We start from the raw sequence: 22,596 nt of genomic DNA, 5'->3' as shown, positions 1-22,596 counted from the left end.
GTATACATTTCCATAATCTATTTATAAAATACAACATGCCTAAGTCTGACATACAAAAGCACAGTTTGCATGATAAGAATCTGTAAACTCGCCATTTTCATTGTTTCAAATTCAGTAATATTACACAAATACTTGCAATTCAAGGAAATCCCAGAGCATTTGCTTTTTCAACCTGTGGACGGTTCCGCTGAACACCTTTGTCCTGTAATTAGGAAGTAGTTCTTTACACACGTTTCTTTGTTGAATGGCTTGCGCTTCATTTTCCACAAGCAATAAAACACGACCCCTCTTTCTTTCTTCTTTTTTCTGTCTTAGATGAAGCTAAATTTCAAATGTTAAAAGAAAATATCGGATATGATAATTATGTCGTATTAAGTGTAATTAAATATTAACACGTCAGAAAAATGTAATGGGTATCTATCAATCAGCTTTGATCCAAATTAAGAGAACAGATAAACAGTTACGGTAAAACAGCATTATTCCTTTAGTTCTGAATACGAGACGTTGCTTTCATTAATTAATGTATGAATGCGTATACATAGGACGTTTGGCATTTTCATAAATCGTTTAACATGCATTCATCAACACTCTTTCAGAAACGAATTTTTCAAAATATTATAACCTGCATAATTCTGCATGCTACTCTGGTTTTTCCCGAGTTTGGTGGAGCTATCACTATAACGTTTTCCCCCTCACAGCCCTCTTTTGCTAACTCTTGCTGGTAGCCTCGTAGACATATATCAACGTCATACACATTCATTTGGTCTGGAAACAAACAGATGGTAGCTAAAAGCATTTTCTACTACTACTGCTGCTGCTGCTGCTGCTGTTGCTACTCCTACAACTACTACTACTACTGCTTCTGCAGCCACTGCCGCTGCAACTGGTGCTGCTGCTGCTGCTACTTCTACTACTACTACTACTTCTACTACTGCTACTGCTGCTGCTGCTGCCGATACCGCTGCTGCTGCTAATGGTGCTGCTGCTGCTGTTGCTACTACAACATCTACTACTACTACTACCACCACTACTTCTACTACTACTTCCACTACTACTATTGCTGCTGCTGCTACTGCTGCTGGTGCTACTGCTACTAAAAATAATTATAATTATTATAACACTAATATCACTTATAACAAAAAAATAGTAATACTATTATTAGAATATGCAGATTGGGATTTACACACAAGAGATTGGTAAGAAAAGCAGTGTGAATTTCAAAAACCATAATAACTCATCATAGAAATATGTACTGAAAGTCATTTGATTTATGAATCAATCGTGAATACTCAGTAAACATACTCACCCTCATAGTCAATATGCGTTAGGCGTTCGTACTTATCAAGTTCTTTAAGAAGAGATTCTTTCAATCCTGGCTCTTGCATGTAGTCACATATTCGTTGAACAGCACCGACAATGCGCCAAAAATACATGTGGTAAAACTCCTTCTTCAATGTTGGAGTTGCCGAATTTACCATTACATTCCTCAAGCTCTTAAGATTATCGATGTCATCTCTGAGCTGTCTGTGTAAATCGCCATTGTCGTTTAGTTCGCATGCTTTTAGTAGCACAAAAACAAAAACGGGAATATCCCACTTCGTCAAATCTGTGTCTTGCTTGAATGGATACAGGATATCTTTATGTCTTCTCTCTCTACCAGTAGGTAACAAGATAGCAGCCTTGTTATGAATCAAAAACTCATCTAGTGACCATGGTTGAGACTTATGGTCTTTTGGTGTGAGTTCCCCGGCTCTTCTTTGTAAAAGATGCAATAACACTCTTCTACCACAGTCGGTCAGTGCAAAAAATACTCTGGTAAAATATTCTTTTTCATTCAACGAACTTCTTGCGTCTGCCATGCTGTACAATCTGAAATAAAATTAATACTGAATGATTTCAAATTGATGTATCTATCATTACTGGTTTTTTAAGAGTTTTTAAACCGTCAAAAAAAATAATAATAATTACTTACGTTCCTAATTACATGTATATGAAGCGACTAAACTTATAAAATAAAAACTGCTTCGACAGATTGTGCCAAAGGGCGAAAGATAGTGTTTCACTTTTAACAACTGTAAAAATGTCAAAATCAGACAGTAACTGCAGTTTTTCATATTTTGAATGAAATCTTGGTTTTCCAACACATTAATCTTTCAGGAGCTTGAATTGATTCATTACTACAGCTGGCATTCTTCGCTGTATGACGGCCGTGCAAAACATCTCCTTCTTCAACAATATATGTTTACTATTTGTTGGTCCATCCATATCGTATTTGTATACATTCGTATACCTTCTATATTATTAGGTCACAAACGTGTTGAAAGAGTTCCAATTAGTTGCACTAACATTAACAGCGTTTCGTTTATCAAACCAGTCAATGAACATGTCTTTGAACAATGAACAATTATTCCTTAATTAATGCAACTAAAACACACGTTGGCAGAAGTAGTTTAATTATTATAGCCAATCTAACAGCTTAAGCATTGGGTAATCCAGTGACAAGCAATAGAGAAAGTACAAGTTTATTTCTTATCAAATACTCTTGAACAAAGCTGCCACAAAGAAATAACCCCAATTAATCCTTTTCGTAGTGATAGTCAATGGTATAATATGAAGTTAATTTAAATGGATAGTTGTAACTGGTATAAGGTCTTGAGTGTGGTGAAAGAATATAGTACATTTGTTTGCATAAAAACTGAATATCCTCCAGGAGTACACTGAGGTTCAACGACTTTATCATTTATCAAAATACATATTGACACTTTTTTAAAGGTTAAAGCTAAGACACGAAATGTTGCTATGAGATAAATCCCTTATATATATGTATAACATTGACTTCCAATTGTGACCTGACCTTTCCGTTTTTGAAATCCATTTTGTAAAGTTATAGCCTCAAAGTTTTGCCTAGACCTCTGAGATAAGAGCGCGAATTATATGCGCGACACACCTTCCTATACAGTAGTGCCCTACAATTCTGAAGTTGAATTGAAATCTCATCAGTATATAGCACAGCTATTAGTGAAGAAATAAATGGTCGGATACACGGACGGACGGGCAGTGCGATAACTACATGACCACCCTCCTGGGGAGTTATAAAATGTTTAATAACCATTAATTCCTACTCGTAATATGCCTAAGGAAAAATAAAAGAAAAAAGGGGGGAAAGCTATAATTTATATAACACGTGACATCAGGGGTTTTCATATTTCCTGCCTATATCTTTTTTGGCACTTAATTTTCTTTTGATAATAAATAGGACTACAATAATTGAGAACGAAGATTAACTATATTTAAAACACATGTTAATATATATAGTAACATTTTAACGTTCTCAGAATATTCATTATCGGCGCGGCGGGGCCATTATCATCAAAAATGACAATAACCCCGGGGCTTTTATCGTCACTTGACCAATAATGAACCTGCGATCGTCCGCACGTGCAACATGACGCAATTTCCCGTTGCTCAAGATGGCTGCCAGAGGAGGCTACTTCAACTGGATTCTGCCATCGAAAGAAAAGAACATTTCACTGAGGCACAACCACGGCAATTCATCGAAGCAAATAAAAACAAGGCTATACGGTAACAAAAACAAGAAGTGACATGAAAAAGGTGAACAACTGGTTGGTGGAAGACGTGAGACCCGCCAGATCAAAGACATTCCATCAAAGGAGCTTGCTATTCTACTATCCAGATTCCTGCTCAGTGTCACGAAGACCAAGCTTTCGACAGATGCGAATGGCCCCTCTGCAACCGACTTCGAGCCATTTACCCTGCGTTGCATCTTGTCAAGTGTAAAGAGACACCTGTCCGAAAATGGTAGGCGTTTTTCTGTTGTTGTTTTTTTGTACAACAGCTAAAGATAATAGATAAACACGTTAAAAGTTATAATTTTAATAGTTTCTTAACATTTTATGCACAGACTGATTATTGTTTTGCAGAGAACGAAGAAAAGGTCATGGACGGAAAAAAGTTCAAACTCACACGGGACACGCTGAAAGCGAAATACGTAAACTTGAAAGAAAATAGACTTGACAAGAAAAAACTGGGAGCCGATCCCTTCACTTCCTCAGAGATTCAAAAACTCTACGAAAGTGAACTTCTTGTAAAGAGTATTAAAGTTTGGCTGTTTATTGATTGTTTACATAACACTTTAGCAAATTATACAAGGGAGACAACTAAAATATAACGAGAACGATATATGCCGGTCCCCGGTATTCAAAAAAGCCACCCATTAACATATGAGTGGCGCGGTAATAATAAATAATGGTTAATGTATGACACAATGCATGGAGTTCATGTCTGTTATTTTATATTTCTTTCACTAAATAAATATTTTATAAACATTTATTACTAGAAAAAAAATCTAGATGCATTTAGAGTGAGTTCACAGTACAGTATATTGTCAAACAGTAGAGTACATTATACGACATAGAAATCAAGCACATTTTAACTGTGTAATTGTTTCAAATGGTATAAATTTAGAATTAATTACAGCCTCTCCGACTTCCCCCGCAAAGACCATGTGGCTTAACAACAACATGTATCTTGGATTGCGAGGAAGACAGGAGCACCTGACCATGTTGTGGGGGACATGGAATTAAGCCAGACCTCCGATGGTGTGAGTTATTTGGCCTTAACGGAGAGAGCAACAAAAAAGAAACGCAGGTCCGGGCGACCACAGGCAATGTGTGCCTAAGCTCTTTAAACAGCCAGGTAACCAATAATAAAAAGTAAAAAAGCATTGCTGTAAAAAGGTGTTTTTTTCTATTGTTAACAGCTGATGTTCATTCATTGCAGTCAATTAGTAAAACGTTTTAAACTTAAATTCTTTTAAAATAAGAATTCAAATGTTGATATTTGTAAAATATGTTTTAATATGTTATAAGAGTACTAGTTGTTCAGAAAAAAAGTTAAATATGCATGAAGTTCAGAAATGAAATAAATTCTTAACTCTAATGAACTCAAAATGTGTGTTTTAAAACTATTTGCAGAAGACCCAAACTGTCCTGTAAGGTTGTATTAGCTATACAAGGAAAATACACCACCTCAGATGTCCAACACAGGGTCAAGGTTTTATGTGGCCCTGAATCCAAATTTTTAAAAAAGGAACAGCATCGAATGATCTCTGGTTTATCAACCAGCACCTTGGAAAAATTTGGGACCACTGGCCAAAACCATGAGTGAGCAGGCTGGACTGCAGGCTAGGCATGTTTATCACTCGGCAAGAAAAACATGCATCACAAATTTGCTGGATGCCGGTTGTTTCCCCCACTGAGGTGGCACTGCTGACTGGTCACAAGAACCTGATGTCTCTAAACCATTATCATACACACTATAGATAAAAAAAAAACAGCACAACTTGTCTAATATTCTTCACATGCCTTAGAAAAAAGAATCAGTGACAAATCCAGAACCAGAATCAGTTACCTGTAATTTAGGAAACTAGGAACCATACAGTCTGCCCATACATGTACATGTGGGCTTTTATTCCATTCACCCACTGTTATTTTTTATGATTTTATTTTTTCGCATGTTTCTGTGTTGTAATGCTCTTTCATCTTCACTTCCGGTGAAATAAATGTGTGCAACATGGATTTATTGCAATTTGGTTTTCCAGTCCCATTGTATAATTAGTCTTACTAAGAAACCTAAAAAGTAGTTTCGAAAGCAGCATTGACATTACCAATTTGTTTATTTCTTAAAAGCTGCGGACACAGTTTTTCGAAATATCTTAATTCACTTAATTTGTGTAATATTTTTTATATCTCCTTACAGTCACACAATACTGACAAGTACTTATTTTTTATTTAAAGAAATGAAGTTTGTTGTTACGCTTTTAAAAGGAGTTTCGAGAAATATTGCTAATGTCCTCGAGCAAAGTTCTTAAGCAAAAGACTAAACAGTACTGAACAATGACAATGTATCTGTTTCTGTTTACCCAATACTATATTTTTAAACAGGTAAATTTGCTTAAAACTAAAAAACTGTCTTCGGTATGAGTAAAACGATTATGTGAATATAGCTCACCTTAGTTGTTCATAAAGGTATATAATGTCACAAATGAATTGGCTAGAACTTGTAGTCTAGAGTGTCTGGTTTCAACAGTTCAACAATCTGATAGTGTAAGTATCTCACCAGATTTAAAGTTCGAAATCTGGATAAATATCCATTCAACTATACACTTATTAACTAATTACATCTGAAATTTACTATATCGATATTTACTTTAAGTTATTGACATCAAACACGTTTTCTTACTCATTTATCCGTTTAAAATTTAGCTAAACTGAAAGTAGTTGCCATGGTTACGTGTTGATAAACACAAAAATTACCCAAAAGAAAATTTACCAGCAAGATAAAACAATCTCCTTTAGAAATCGACATACTACTGATTACTTGAGTCAAATCATGTGTACTAAACAGTTCATATATATGGCCGCGCGCGGCCAGTGAGTGATCATATCCCCGGCGTGTTGATAATTGCCCCCGGGGCATTAATCTCAAAGTATCTGTGCATTGTCAATACATAACCGTTTCAAAATGATAAAGCACTTACAATTTAATTTACTTCCTGCTCTGCATCACATTGTCACACTGTGTTTGGAAATTTATTATTAAAACACACTTAAATGTACTCCTGTATCTTCAAATGGATGCATTGTGAAGTTAAATCAACACTGTAATTAATCAAAGAAATGCATTTTGTAATACGAAGTTATCCAAACTCTCGCTATCCGCAATGACCTATAAATCAATACAATCTTAAAATAGATTCAGGCTGTAGACAACTAAATAATTGTCCTGTATTTTCTATATTCAATTGACCAATTTGCACGCGAAATACCATATATGGGGGAAACAATTCCACATGTGTATTAAACATTAAACAACGTTAGAAATAGTTTCTTATAAGAAAATTGAAACTGGCTGACCGTATTCGATAACGTGACTTACTCCGATAGGAGTACAAACAAAGCGGTGAAAATGTAAACAAAAAGGAGATCGAGTATAAACCTGCTGTATATATGTTATGCTCTCCATATATGGAGGAAATAAAATATATGTACATCAAACATCCAATATATGCCTCCTGATTTTGAAGTCAGTAACCATTCAACTTCAAAACTAAGATAAAGATGGAAAGTAGCCAATGGTCTAAATCGGTAAAACCATGCCTCGTTTGATTTACTGTCGTGTGTTAGTTAAAAGAAATAGTAGGCACTTCCAAAATGGTGTATTTGCCCTAAAATGTAACCATTGTAAAGGGTTATAGATCATAAATAGTTCAGGGGATTTATATATTCCGGGACAGGAGCCCAAATGTCAATATGGGAATTTTCTTTCCATTTTTCATTTTTGGGTTATTACAAAGTATTTAAAATGGCAAAAGCCTTAAAGGGACTCGTTCATTAGACGCAATTTGTACGACAAAATAAAGTATGGCAAAACATTACGAGTGTTAAAACTGAGATACTGAGGGCTTGAACTCTTTAACAAATGTTGATATAATTATGCTCAAATATTGTCTTTGAATATTTATGCAAAAAGCTACAGAAACAAGCTATTAGTAACGCAGTTTGAAAAAATGTTCACAGAATCAATTATCTTTCGATTTATGTATGAGTCATTGTGGTCGAGCAGTTTGGCTGTCCGTTTCCTTTTCTTTTCTTGACTTGACCGGTTGACTCCACTACAACTAGGTTTTTTATACCTTTATTTTCTGCAATTTTGGTATCAAAGAGTATAATAATTTTATATCAGCGTTTTCAGACGCTATATACCGTGAAACAAATTGGATTTAAAATACATGAGCGAGTACCTGTAAAACAAGTATAGTGTTGTAATGAATTTGATTCTCAAGTTAAATTTAGTTTGCATTTAAACATCTCCATCAATGTCTTTATGAACTTGCCTTATCGGAATGATGAAAAATTGTTGATGAAACAATAAAGAGCCTCTTATATTAAGTGTATTTGCATCGAATGTGAACTCCAATTCTGTCTAGTAACATCATGATCACGGATGTTTAGTATTCCTAAAGGTAATAAAATATTTGTTCAGCTTCAAAACGTGACTCGTTTGTTCATTATCGTATTATGAATATACCGGGGCTTCTAACTGATGAATCTGCCGGGATTGCTTGTTGGTAAACGCCTGACCCTTGTGGTCGGTACTATACTAGCTGATAACTGCCAGGAATGCTTATTTGGAAAGGCTGGACCGCTGTGGCTGGAATGTTCACTTATAACAGTCGGAATCGGTCCGCAACATAATTCCTTTATTATTATGATAATAATAATTTCAATAAAACATTTCAATTTACTGACTTGTTTTCCACGTATAATGAACACGTTGCCTATCGATTTAATACCAGAAATAGTCTAAACCATATGTAAGCTTTCAATACGTACAATTATGCAATGTACACTTCATTAAATGCTACCGAATGGGGAGAAACATCTTTTTAGAACTACTTGAAGGTCTACAACGTTGTAGGTCGACTCCTTATTGAAAAAACCCAGGGTGGCTTTGAAGGCCAGGACTGCTTATCGACATCGGATGGGACCTAATCGTCGGATACCCCCGTACACTTCTGTGCTATGCATCGTTGCTTACCTAGGGTAATTTTGCTAGAAAAATGTCGTTATCATATTAAATAATTTATAAGGCAATTGAAGTAGTTCAGACCACATGCCGGTGGAGACAAGTAACAACAAAGGGACAACAAAAGGTTACTTATCAGCTTTTATTTGTTATATGAGATTTCATTGGAAGAATAGTTGTCTCCCCTGCCTAATGCATATTCATTAAAATGAATATATATGCAAAAAGCTACAGAAACATGCTCAGTAGCAAAACGTTTAAACATAAACCCGGTTTATTGGCAATGGGCAACGCCAAAGACATAGAACACAAATTCACAAACAAGAAACATAGAACAGCACACAACTCTACAAACAGCACAAGAATTGTTAGGTACCGCCTTGGAACGGTCAGTAAAATGTAAATTTACTGGGGGTTTAAACCAGTTTATGTGCACAAACCTCACTCTTATTCCAACAATTCTCAATAAAGATAAAATGCAAAAGATAAATCTTATCAAAGTATGCATTAACTTGAGGAAACTTATCAATAAAACAAATAATAATAAAAAAAACGTAAAGGTAAACCCCAAGTACTTCAATGATTAGAGATCCCAACTCTATCTGCAGACGGAGGGAAACAATTCAGAGCACCTAATGCAAATACTTTTCAAAGATACGATGCAGTCATCGTTAGAAACCACACAGTCTGCCTTAAAAGGTTTAAAACTGTGTGATCATAGAGTTTCATTGTACTAAAACTGGGAACAAATAAAGAAAAACATTATTAAAAATAAAAGCGACTTGTATATGCTTTTCTCTCCTTCCAAATAATTTGAAAACGTAAAATATTTGTGGAAATTTAAGTCACAGCCGAAACACTCGGAGTCAGTCAACACGTGTCCGCCAAAAACGGTTTTAAAGATAACATGAATTAGCAAATTCTTCATAAAAATCAAAGCACTGAAGTTTAGTTATGAAAGGATGCTATATTCAACCCAATATTTTGTTTCAGGTATTCATCTTCAAATACAAGAAGGCAAGTGCTCTTCAAAATATTGCCTTTATATCCACGGTTTAAATAAAATCCAGGTAATTCTGCCCAACTGCCTGCTGGAAACATTTTAATTTTACGCATTTTCTTTAAAAGATCACCATAAAAATCTGGATGAGCAATACTATCAGCAATGAGCGATTTAAGACTACTATTGTACTTTGATATGAGATAATAATGGCCATTAACAAATTTAGAGAAAGTTTTTCTTAATTTAAAATATCGGAAACCCTGTTTTAGAAGTTTTTTGCGTCATAAGTTTACTGCGAGAGCTGAATGTTTTTACATCTGTACATATTCTAACAAATCGTATTAACTGTGCAATAAAAACACCATACGATGGTGAAATAGGAACATCACCATCTAAAGAAGGGTAATTAATTATTTTAAAATTAAAATCATCACGTTTAACATAAAGATTGATGCTCAATATATCTTCCTTTACTTCTAGTTGCAAATCTAAATAGGATGCTTTTAAAACGGATGTATTAGATTTATTAAGTTGCAATTGTGAAGGGTATATCGAATAAATGTTATCTGTAAACACAGGATTATCTAAACTTAGAATATCATCAATATATCTAAACGTGCTATTGAATGTATCAACAAGAGCTAGATCTCCAGACTTAAATACTTTTAACATATATTCACTTACATAGCAGTATAAAAAGAGGTCTGCAAGTAAAGGTGCATAATTGGCTCCCATTGGAATTCCAATAGTTTGCTTATATAAACATTTACCAAATTTAAGAAAAGAATTATTGAGTACAATATTTAAAACTTCAATGACATCTGTGAATGTCCAATAGATATATTTATCTGAGCGATCATTAGTAAAAAAAGCCTTTTTAACATTAACTGCCATGTAAGTAGTTTTCTCCCTCGCAAAAGTTTTTTCGATAAGAGGAGTCAATTTGTTTGTAACTAAAGATTGTGGAATAGATGTATAAAGCGTTGAAAAGTCATAATTATTAAGTACTGAGACTTTATACCATCTATTTTCAAAATCATTAACTAAATCTAAAGAATTATTGATAGACCAAAAGAGATTAATTCCAGAATTCTCATAAACTTTACTACAGTATTTTTTCACATGAAACTTTATAGCAGTTAAGCATGATGTAAGTAAAATTGAAACTTGTTTAGTAGAGCAGGAAATAGAATTAACAATAAATCGTGATTTATACGGATTTTTATGCATCTTAGGCAACCAGTGTATTGTAGGAATGTTTTTATGATCATCATTCAAAACAACTTGAAAGTTAGCATTATAATCAATATGATTTTTAATAACACTTTCTTCATCGAGTTGGCTAGAGTTGTAAGTTCTGGAAGATTGTAACTCTCCAATAATAGTATTTACATAATATAAACGTCAAACTATGATACATTATTAGCTGCTTTATTAGCTGGTACAAATACAAGATTTTTATGTAGGGATTTGATATCCATTATCAACTTTATATAGAACGTGAGTCAATTTTCCTACGGTATGTATTGAAAATAGCGGGGGAAAGTACCGTGGTTGCCACTTAAGTTGGGATCTAAGCTTATTGATAACTGATAGGATCACTTATTGAGAAAAGCCGGGACCGTTATAGATTGAGACACTAAACAACTCGTTTAGACAATTTCCTTATTCTATAGACACATGAATATAAAACATAGATGTAAAACAGCGTTTCAAATAATGAAACTCTAATCAAATCATATCCGATTTATAAATACAAACAAGAACCAACCGGAATAAAAGGGCTTTAGTTTGAGCATTCACATCAGGGGTTAGATGTTTACTGCTACACTAATAAAATGCTCTAAATATTTATAAACAACCTGACATGCAAAAACTAAATTATGTTTACAGATTGAAAGGTATACATGCCAGTAATTTCTTATTATTACAAACAATTAAATAAAAAACATGTATACTAGTTCCTTATTTCTAATTCAAAAAAGGAATAAGGAATACGGAACTAACTTATCGCCCATTGAAAGAAGACACGTGCGTGCAGTTCAAATGCCTGGATTTGATAAGAACACCCTCAAGAATTACAGGCCTGTTTCAATCCATCCTTTCATTTCTAAGGTTCTTAAAAAGATAGTTGGCGTAAGTCTTGAACATTTTCTGTCACTGAACAACCTACACGAGGGACATCAGGCTGCCTTTAAAAATATATTCCCCACTTAGACCGATAAAAATACTGAAAATCAAAAAATGAATTTCTGTGATCTCTCTTGACCTAAACAAAGACACAGTACTTGCGCTACTCGACCTGTCTGCACCTTTTGACACCATTGATTACAACAATCTTTAGAATCGCTTGGATCATCATTTTGGAATTGCATGGATGCCGTTATATCTTAGTGATCGCTACCAGATTGTGTGAATTGACCGTGAGCTGTCAAAACAGTCACTGATGATATACAGCTTACCACAAGGATCGGATTAAGGACCCGGAACACTATATCCATGCTTTACACATGTATTTGTAATTTTGTACTATGTTTTTGCTATAAACATGTTTAATATGTTTAATGCAACAAAAATATTGAATTGAATTGAATTGAATTGAATTGAATACCACGTACACCAAGCCAGTCGCTGACATTTGTAGAAATCTTGATTGAACTAATAAAAACTCTACGTGACTTTGCATTACTTCTTATCAAGGTAGAGCAGTTCGCACCACGATTTCTTTGACGCCAAATGTCTTATATGTGTTAAGTTCATCCCAAAGGGCTATTAAATGCCCTTCGTTTGTTTTTACCACGGCTCCAGGAGTTGCAGCCCCTTTCCGGTCGACCATTTTATCAAAAGTACAGTTAATATCCCCTTCGATACGATGTTGTTTTTTTCTTATAATTACTTTAATTTATTAAAAAACCTGTTTTAATCTTTGCCTGTATTAGGCGTATGCATTTTAGTAAGTTGATAACACGAGCCTTCCGATAAAGTTGTTTTAACGATATAAGTCTACCGCGCTCGTTATTATTGAGACTTTTTCAACTATTGTAAGTCAATGTTTTAATGGTAATTGCGCCACCTCCTCATTGTTTGCTACCACTGTTCCATTCGATGGAGCTATGCTATAACCATTAAGTAACATTATAGAATTATAGAATATAAAGATCAGCATGTACCATCTAGTTTACCTTTTGTTGGTGAGCCTATCATTTGATGCATTCGGACCTCCTCGGCAATTTTTATCGAAAATAACATCAGATGGTTATATATATATATATATATATATATATATATATATATAGAGAGAGAGAGAGAGAGAGAGGGAGAGAGAGAGAGAGAGAGACGGTTTAAAATGTCAGATATCGGTACACTATAACTACATTGCATGTAGATTGCATAGTAATTTCAATCCAGCAGTTAATCTGAATAACTTTACTCTTGGGAATCCTAATTATGTTTGCAATTATACACTTCACTGCCAATCAATTTAAACTAAAATATGCAAATACAAGCCATAACACTACACTTAATTAATAATATTATTCCAAATTTAACGATCTACTTCTACTAATTTACCGGCATACATCCGAGGTTGTTTTCGATAAAAACTTTGGTCTTGGAGTGGCGAAATCTAGCTGCTGTATACAATCACCACCCCATTCTAGTTTCCATTTTTGATTAAAAAACCTTTTTGCAGTGTACTTCTTTAAGCATATATATATCATTGTTATTCATTTTTAACCATTCAAATATGTGTCTTCCTTTTTTATGTATTGCCTAAACCTCGAACATTAAGTGATGCTGCATGTGTTGCCATAGCAAATTAGTTTTCGAATAGTCATAGCACGGATATTATATGTATTGAAAAGAGTCATGATTGTATATTGTAGCAACCATTAGATCTTACAAATAATTAAACATGTTAACCATAATCGTATTATATTATGACTTAAGGGTTTATACATGTGTGGGTTTGGTGAATAAACATATCATGTATTTATATATATATATATATATATATATATATATATATATATATATATATATATATATATATATATATATATATATATATATATATATATATATATATATATATATATATACATATATGCTCTTTTTAATTTAGTATTAACCGTCAAAGGTATAAATTATCCATCATGTTTAATATAATTTTTTATCTTCATACCCTGTAACTTCTTGTTTTCGTAGTTATATTTTATTATTTAGACTTTTAAACGATCGAAAAAAATATGTCTTTCAATAATCGGTCATTCACACAAGTGATAAAGTATATCCAAGTGTATCCGGTATCTACATATCATGACATGTACTATGTGAAGGGGATGTACCGAGAGCGATAACAAACAAATGATTCAACAATAAAAAGAAGACGTTTAAAAACAAAACATGTATCATTTAGATACATTTTAGTATCATAAGAAACATACGTTTGCGTATAGAATATATTGGTTGTTTTTTTAAATACTAGAGAACTGCTTTAACAAAGTATATCAAATGGTTAATGTATGTTTTCAAGAATACCTTTTCATACAGTATAATAGTATTATATCTATTTATCCTGGTTCTACAACTAATTTGGATAAAAAGCCATGTTTTGTGAATGATCAAAAACGCAAACGTGTTGATAGAGGTTGAATTAGTTGCACTAATCATAACAGAGTTGCATTCAACAAAATAGTCAGTGAACAACTAAAACACACGCTGTCAGAAGTAGTGTAACCATCAAAGACAATGTTACAAATTAAGCATGGGATTATCTAAAAACAACAATAACAATAAAACGGACGGGCGATTATTATATGTCCACCCTTTTTGGAAGGTATAAAAATGTTTAATAACTGTTAATTCCTACTAATAAGATGTCATATAAAAATGGAAGAAAAACATGGCGCAAAACTATTATTTATAAAAAAAAATATAGTTTTTTTTATATTCTCTGGCTATATATTTTTGGCACTTAAGTTTCTTTTGATTTTAAATAAGAGTACACTCACTGGGAAACGAAGGTTAACTATATGTCTCTATTGCTTTGTCAATACATAACCATTTCAAAATAAAAAAATAAACTCTTACTATTTAGTTTCCTTCCTTCTTAGCATTACATCGTCATACTGTGTTTGGAAATTGATTATTAAAACACACTTAAATTTACTCCTGTATCTTCAAATTGATGTATTGTGAAGTTAAATCAACAATGAAATTAATCGTCGAAATTTGATAATACGAAGATATCACTATACTCGCTATCCACCATGACCTAGACTTGAAGTAGGAGATAAAGATAATCTTAAAATAGATTCAGATTAGAGACAACTAAATATTTTTCCTGTTTTATATAACCAATTTTCATTCGAAATAACTCAGATTTCTAGTGCTTCACAATCCCCACACCATATATGGGGAAAAATCCCACATTCGAACTAAACATAAAACAACGTAAGAAACAGTTTCTTATAAGAAAAAAAATAAACTGGTTGACCGTATTCGAATAAGTGACTTATTCCGGTAAGAGTACAAACAAAGCGGTAAAAATGTAAACAAAAAAGTAGATCAAGTAGATCCAGCATATACCTCATGTTTTTGAAGTCAGAAAACCTATATAGATGGAAAGTAGCCAATGGTCTGAAATAGTATAACCATGCTTTGATTCACTGTCGTGTGTTAATAAAAGGAAATAGTAGTTACTTCCGAAATGGTGTAATTTGCCCAAACATGTAATCATTGTAAAGGGTTATAGATCATACAACTCTTGAGGGGATTTCTATATGTCGGGACCGGGACCCAAAAAGTTACTATTGGAATTTCCTTTGCATCTTTATTTTTGAGTTGTTACGAAGTATTTAAAATGGCAAAAGCCTTAAAGGGACTCGTTTTGTGAAACGCACTTTTTACGACAAAATGAAGTGTGGCAAAACATTAAGAGTGTTAAACTGAGATACTGAGGGCTTGAACCCTTTAACAAATGTTGATATAATTACGCTCAAATATTGTCTTTGAAATTCACAATTTTAAATTGCGTTAGTAACGCGATTCAACAAAATGTTTACAGAATAAATAATCCCTCGACTTATGTATAAGTCATTGTGGTCGAGCGGTTTGGCTGTCCGTTTGCTGCTTTTCTTTTCTTGACTTGACCGGTAAGGGTTCGCTTTCCACTACAACGAGGTTTTTTATACCTTAATTTTCTGCAATTTCGGTATCAAAGAGTATAATAATTTTATATCAGCGTTTTCAGATCCTATACCGTGAAACAAATTGGATTTAAAATACATGAGCGAGTACCTGTAAAACAAGTATAGTATTGTAATGAATTTGATTCTCAAGTTAAATTTAGTTTGCATTTAACAACTCAATCAATATATTTATGTTATGTTGATGAAACAATAAAGAGCCTCTTATAGTAAGTGTATTTGCATCGAATGTGAACTCCAATTCTGTCTAGTAACATCATGATCATGGATGTTTTGTATTCCTAAAAGTAATAAAATATTTGTTCAGCTTCAAAACGTGACTCGTTTGTTCATTATCGTATTATGAATGTACCGGGACTTCTAACTGATGAATCTGCGGGGATTGCTTGTTGGTAAACGCCTGACCCTTGTGGTCGGTACTATACTAGCTGATAATTGCCGGTCGCTTATTTGGAAAGGCTGGACCGCTGTGGCTGGGATGTTCACTGATAAATGCCGGTCGCTTATTTGGAAAGGCTGGACCGCTGTGGCTGGGATGTTCACTTATAACAGTCGGATTCGGTCCGCAACATAATTCCTTTATTATTATAATAATAATAATTTCAATAAAACATTTCAATTTACAGACTTGTTTTCCACGTATAATAGTAGTATAATAATTGGTATTTCGCGGCCATTTTGTTTGGTGGTTTGGTGGTTTTGTCGGTGGTTCCATTGTTTACGCATGCGCAAGTTTGAAATTGGAGTTTCGCGGCCATTTTGTTTGGTGGTTTGGTGGTTTTGTCGGTGGTTCCATTGTTTACGCATGCGCAAGTTTGAAATTGGAGTTTCGCGGCCATTTTGTTTGGTGGTTTGGTGGTTTTGTCGGTGGTTCCATTGTTTACGCATGCGCAAGTTTGAAATTGACTTTCGCGGCCATATTTAGCGATTTCGCGCGTTAGCGGTCATATTTGGCGATTTCCCGCTTTTAGCGGTTATGTTTAACCATTGTTTAAAATCCAAGACAAAGGGTCATTGTTTAACTGGGTCTCCATTGATTATCAGTATTAATCTTTTTGCGATTGAAGTTGGCAGCCATTGTTTTACCGGCTAATATGAGTTATAATTTGACACCATATGACTCAAACAGGAGAATGTTTGATTCCTTTTGGGATGAGAATGGTAATATGTTACCCTGGAACGATAGTGAAGCTCGTTGTATATATTTGTGGGTTAAGGAGAGTCATCAGAAAATGGTAACTCTTTTAAGACAAACTAACAATTTTCAAACCATAGTTGATCAGTACAATAGCCATCAAGAGATTGAAGAATATCCGGATAGATGTAAATTCATTCCCTTTTTAACCGCATATACAGGACTTAAAGACGAGCCCATAGTACGAGAATAATCAACGTCCAAGACATTTTTTTTTTTTTTTTTTTTTTTTGGATTGTCAATAGTGGTATATAACAAACCGAACAAATTGGATATTGTAAGTCTGTGCTTTAACAGTTGTCTAAAGTGTTTAAAAAATACAAAAAATGGCTCAAGCTCAGATACGTTTTTCTAACGAGTTGCAGACATATTTGAGAGGTTTTGGTTTTGAAAATGTCTCTTGGTCACCAATAAGAAGGGAAATTACATGCACACTTGGTGACAAATTTGTCATAGTTGTGAAAGAGAGACAGCGACGCATTAAAATAATATTTAAAAAGGGTCACCAAAGTTTTCAATTACCATTTGATATTTTTGAAACTCTCTGCGATATGAAGGAAAGTGTTCAGTTATTGGCTTCATTCTTACACGGACAGTCGAAATGACAACTTCAAAACTATTAGAGTTTGAATATAGTTCTCCAAGCATGCTATTCTTTCAAGACAGACTTAAAACGTTCGACATGTGGCCACCTCAAATAGAACCAAACAAGTTCCAATTATCTTCAGCAGGATTTTATTATACTGGCAGAAATGACACAGTAGAGTGTTTTTCTTGCGGTTTGCGATTACATCAGTGGCAGAAAGGAGACGAGTCGTTGTTAGAACATAAAACACATTCTCCAAGTTGTTTATTTTTGAACATAATTGGACATCATAAAAACGACATTTCATGGCAGCATAAGGACACCCGATCTTCGTCCTCCAATGACTCATCCCGAGCACCATGGACGTGGACCGAACCTCTGGCGGGTTTTCAATATGGCGATATCCCCGGATGATCTGAAAATTCAAATTTGAATTTTTCCGTTATCATATGTAACTATAAAAGACATACAACACAGCACAAACATTCAGTGTTTCATCGACATTTGGTGTGATCATATCGCAGCAGAAAAACTTAACATGGATTGCAGTGAACTATCTCAAGATATTTATGAAAATGAACATTGTGACTCCAAAACGAATGTTATGGACACTACAGACATTTATACTCCAGTTTCTACAAGTGTCGCGCTAATGAATTCATACTTTGACTTTGTATATGCGAAGGCACTGTGTGAGGTTATGGGTATGGTGACTAGACAACTTTGCTATGGTTGCCAGATGGATCTCCCATCTCAAAAAGATCACGATTGTATCATGGATACAGACCCTGATGATGATGAGTATAAAATAGAACGTTACTTTAGTGACATGCTAAACGCAGTTAATGAAAAAAATATACTACAAAGTTGGGAAGAAATTGTGCGCATTTCAAACATTTCCTCTGAAATGATTGATTTACACAAACATTTGCTAGAGAGCAATGACTATCTGCAGATAATGAAAACCGAGCGGTGGTCTGAAAAAATGAAAAGAATGGTGTTGACAATCAATCGCATTGAAGATCGACTGTTTCGTCCATCACGTTGAGCAAAAGAATATTTACAACACAACAAAATGGACATATTATGCAATGTTGTATGTGTTTTACTGCATTTTTCTTCAAAAAAAGAATTCATGAGAAATTAAGAACTCTGGCATTGTGTGGCGTAAAATGATTTGTTATATTTATTACTTCACGAATTTCCTTTTTGCATGTTTCAAATAAATATTTAATTCACTTTATGTACATGTTTGTCATTGTATGTATATGCTTGTATGATCATATGCTGACTTATTTTATACATGTTTAGTTTCAAATAAATGTATTTATATCTATACATGTTTTCATTTCCTTGCTTTAGTTTAATTAACAACCCATGTGTCCCATAATATAAACTACTAACAACGATGATCATGTTTAATCATGGAAAAAACGCAGAAGGAACATATCCTATCACAATATTATTTCGATTCTAAAAACGCAGGCAGCTTTTTGGGTGCAAAAAAGTTACACAGGATATTAAACCAAAACTATCCAAGAGTATTTACTACTTATTTCATACAGAAATGGCTCAACAATCAAGATTCGTATGCCATTCAACGTCAGGCGAGACATACATATAAAAGACCACGTGTTGAAGTGGCGGGTATGAACGATCAGGGTGATATGGATTTAATGGCAGTTGATAACATTGCTAAATACAATGATGGAGTTAAATACCTACTCATTGTTATAGATATATTTTCACGTTTTCTATCCGTTCGACCCTTAGTTAATAAAAAATCTAACACGGTATTGTTAGCAATCAAGGATATTCTTAGTGTTCATAAGTTTAAAAAGTTAAGAACGGACCGAGGTTCTGAATTTATCAATCGTGAATTAAAAGCGTTTATGCAAAAGAAGAGAGTTTACTTGTTTAATACACAAAGCACCGCTAAAGCAAACTATGCAGAGCGAGTCATTCGTACCCTTCGTGGTATGATATTTAGAATGTTAAGATATCAGCGAAATTATAGATATATAGATCACCTTCAAGATATTGTAAATAGTTACAATAATTCCCCTCATCGGAGTTTGGATGGATTAGCACCAAGTGATGTTACAAAGAAAAACGAGACACAACTTTGGAGTAAAATGTATCTAAAACCTAAAAAATTCCCCAAAACGCCTCCTCGCTTTAAATATAAAATTGGTGATTTGGTTAGATTAAGTTACACGAAACATCCCTTTAGAAGAGCTTATCAACAACAATATACTACAGAAGTTTTTAAAATAAAGAGCAAGATTTTCAAACAAGGTTTTCCATTGTATAAGATCATAGACTTGAATAAAGAACCAATATCAGGTTATGTGAATCAAAATGAAATAATTCCTGTTGATAAAGATGCAGACAGTCTTTGGTATGTTGATAAAGTTTTAAAAAAGAGAAAAGTCAAAGGGAAATTAGAGTATTTTGTTCGATGGGAAGGATTTCCAAAATCATTTGATAGCTGGATTGATGCAGATCAAGTTCAAGAACAATAATAATGGAACGATATGTGTTTGTGAGAGACAGTGAAAGTAATCACATCTTCACCGAGAACAAACCCTATAACTTCAAAGTGCAGTTAAAATTACCTCTATCTTTTAATGGTTACTGGAAGGTTGCTTTGTGTGAAATAAGTATAAAAACTGATCCTAAAGCAAGAAGAAAAACTGTAGATAATACCTTATTTATTTACTCAAACGTTTGCAAAGAAAGCGTTGTTGACGGAGGTGAACGTCCCTTATTGAGAAGAATAGAGAAAAACGAAGAAAATGGTTGGAATTATGTGTTAGAATCTCCTTTTTATTTACCCTTAAACCGATCAGAATTCCAAGAGATTGATTTCAGTATAAAAACTGTGGAAAACGAGTATGCTTCATTCGTAAGTTCACCAGTGCATCTCACACTTCATTTTAAGCGATATCCATTTTACCCCAAATATGAATCAATCTAAGTTGTATGTACCGAACCCACAAATGTGGATAGACTATTTCAAAAATAACAAACCTCAAGTTGGGAGGGGATTTGCCATTCCACACAAGTCGAAGATGGGAAGTAATGGTATGACAATCAGCACAGTTTCCCCATCGGAACAGACAGTAAACCAGGCGAAAAGTGAGCTGAAACGAGATGGTTTAAATACTTCAGAAATGTCAACCCTTGTTCATAAATTATCCAAACCTTCAGAAGTAACACATCGTGTAATCAGCGCGAGAAAAAAACAGTTCAGAAACAGGAGTAAACAAACTAAACCGAAAAAAGGACAGAAGTCTACAAGAAAAAATAAACAAACTGAAAATAAACCTGTAAAAAACAATCAAAAATCAAGAAAAGGTGTAAAAGCAAGCAAAAAAGTGGACAATAAATGGAAAATTGATAAGAAAGCGAGAAATAATTCGAAGAAATCTATAACAACGTGGGATATATTTGGTTCATAAAATGTCTTATTTCACAAAAGACGGATTTTCTGAAGGTGTTCCGAATGAATTACTACTATTTGACTTACCTCCTACACAAGTTGCGGTGAATGATGTCCATTATCAAGAGATTCGTCCAATATCCCAAGTGTCGGATGATACTCCCATTGAGTTTCAAATCAGTGGTCAGAATTCGATGGACTATCTCGATCTGAAAGATACACAGTTATGTGTGAAACTAAAAGTAACTAATCCAGATGGATCTAACTTAAAATCGGGTGAGAAGGTGGGACCTGTGAATTTGTTCTTGCAGGCATTATTTTCAATTATAGAAGTGACTCTACAAAACAAGGCGGTTATATCATCTAATTACAATCCATATATAGCCATGTTTAATACTTTACTATGTAATGGAAAAGATGCTTCATTTTCTCAATTGTCTTCTCAACTATTCATAAAAGATGACAATGATCACCCAGAAGACTGTGATCCTAGTGGAGCAAACAATGGATTGTTTTTACGGGCAAAATATATAACAAAATCAAAAACTTTAGAGTTGCAAGGGCCTATATATCACAGTTTATTTACTATTAAACGGTACCTGTTAAACCAAGTGGATGTTAATGTGAAGTTGTATCGTAGTTCTCCAGCATTCTGTCTAAGTTCTGGCGAGACATCCCCAAGCTATAAAGTAAACATTACAGATAGTTATCTTTTAGTAAAAAAAGTTAGAGTCAATCCAGCTCTCATTGTTGCTCACTCTGAGATGTTAAAGATCAACACAGCAAAGTATCCATTTGATAGACTTGAATGTCGGTTACAAACCATTGCTGCAGGTAGTACGGTGTTTACGTGGGATAACTTATTTCAAGGACAAAAACCAAATACAATTGTCGTAGCCTTTGTCAGATCAGCAGCAATTTCGGGAGATTATAAATCAAATCCATTTCATTTCCTAAACTGTGACATTAGGAGTATTTGCCTTTATGCTGATAGGGTTCCAGTGTGGGGTAATCCACTAAAAACAAATTTTAATAATTTAAATGGAGAAAGTTTTATGAGAGTATACGCAAATATGTTTCTAACAAATGGAATGTGGAATAAAGATGCTGGACTTGATATAAACAGAGAAGACTTTGCACGCACATCCTGTATTTTTACATTTCAATTAGAGCCAAAGTTTTCTGATGAAGCATTTCTATCTCTAATAAAAACAGGAAATGTGCGATTAGAGGTTCAATTTGGAACGGCTTTATCTACCGCAACAAGCTGTATTGTGTATAATAGTTCTCCTGGATTTTTTCAAATTAACGCTCAGAGAGACATAATAACAGAATGAATACATCACAGCTTCAGTGTTGTATAGACTGTGATCCAATGTTGCAAAAAACAATTTTGGGGGTGTTTGCGGCTGATCAACTACCAAACGACTTGGTATTTCCATGTGGTTTTATTGCCAATACAGACAATCATTTCATGGAAGGAAGACATTGGTGTACATTTTACTTCCCAAATTCAACCACTATCGAATATTTTGACAGTTATGGGAAACC

The 22,596-nt window shown here is 34.0% G+C and overlaps 1 protein-coding gene across 1 annotated transcript; it reads right to left on the bottom strand.

Moving 5' to 3' along the window:
• Nucleotides 1–139: 139 nt before the first annotated feature.
• On the bottom strand, nucleotides 140–6,743 carry LOC128223278 (uncharacterized). The gene is made up of 4 exons (XM_052932566.1): nucleotides 6,560–6,743; nucleotides 1,307–1,869; nucleotides 623–765; nucleotides 140–202 (listed from the first exon to the last, which is right to left on the bottom strand). Exons 2-4 carry the CDS (start codon nucleotides 1,857–1,859, stop codon nucleotides 140–142), a joined length of 759 nt encoding a protein of 252 aa, XP_052788526.1. The 5' UTR covers nucleotides 1,860–1,869; nucleotides 6,560–6,743.
• Nucleotides 6,744–22,596: the final 15,853 nt, after the last annotated feature.

Source organism: Mya arenaria, chromosome 17 (assembly GCF_026914265.1).
Source record: "Mya arenaria isolate MELC-2E11 chromosome 17, ASM2691426v1".
In the NCBI taxonomy this organism is placed as follows: Eukaryota; Metazoa; Mollusca; class Bivalvia; order Myida; family Myidae; genus Mya; species Mya arenaria.
This window is presented reverse-complemented; position numbering and strand designations above follow the sequence as displayed.

Bases quoted from the DNA above. Each gene is read 5' to 3' on its own strand.
- LOC128223278 (XM_052932566.1), bottom strand. From the start codon at position 1,859: ATGGCAGACGCAAGAAGTTCGTTGAATGAAAAAGAATATTTTACCAGA. The intron at 766-1,306 runs GTGAGTATGTTT...GTTTGTTTCCAG, and splicing joins AACGCATATTGACTATGAGG to ACCAAATGAATGTGTATGAC. The intron at 203-622 runs GTTATAATATTT...TCCTAATTACAG, and splicing joins TAGCATGCAGAATTATGCAG to GACAAAGGTGTTCAGCGGAA.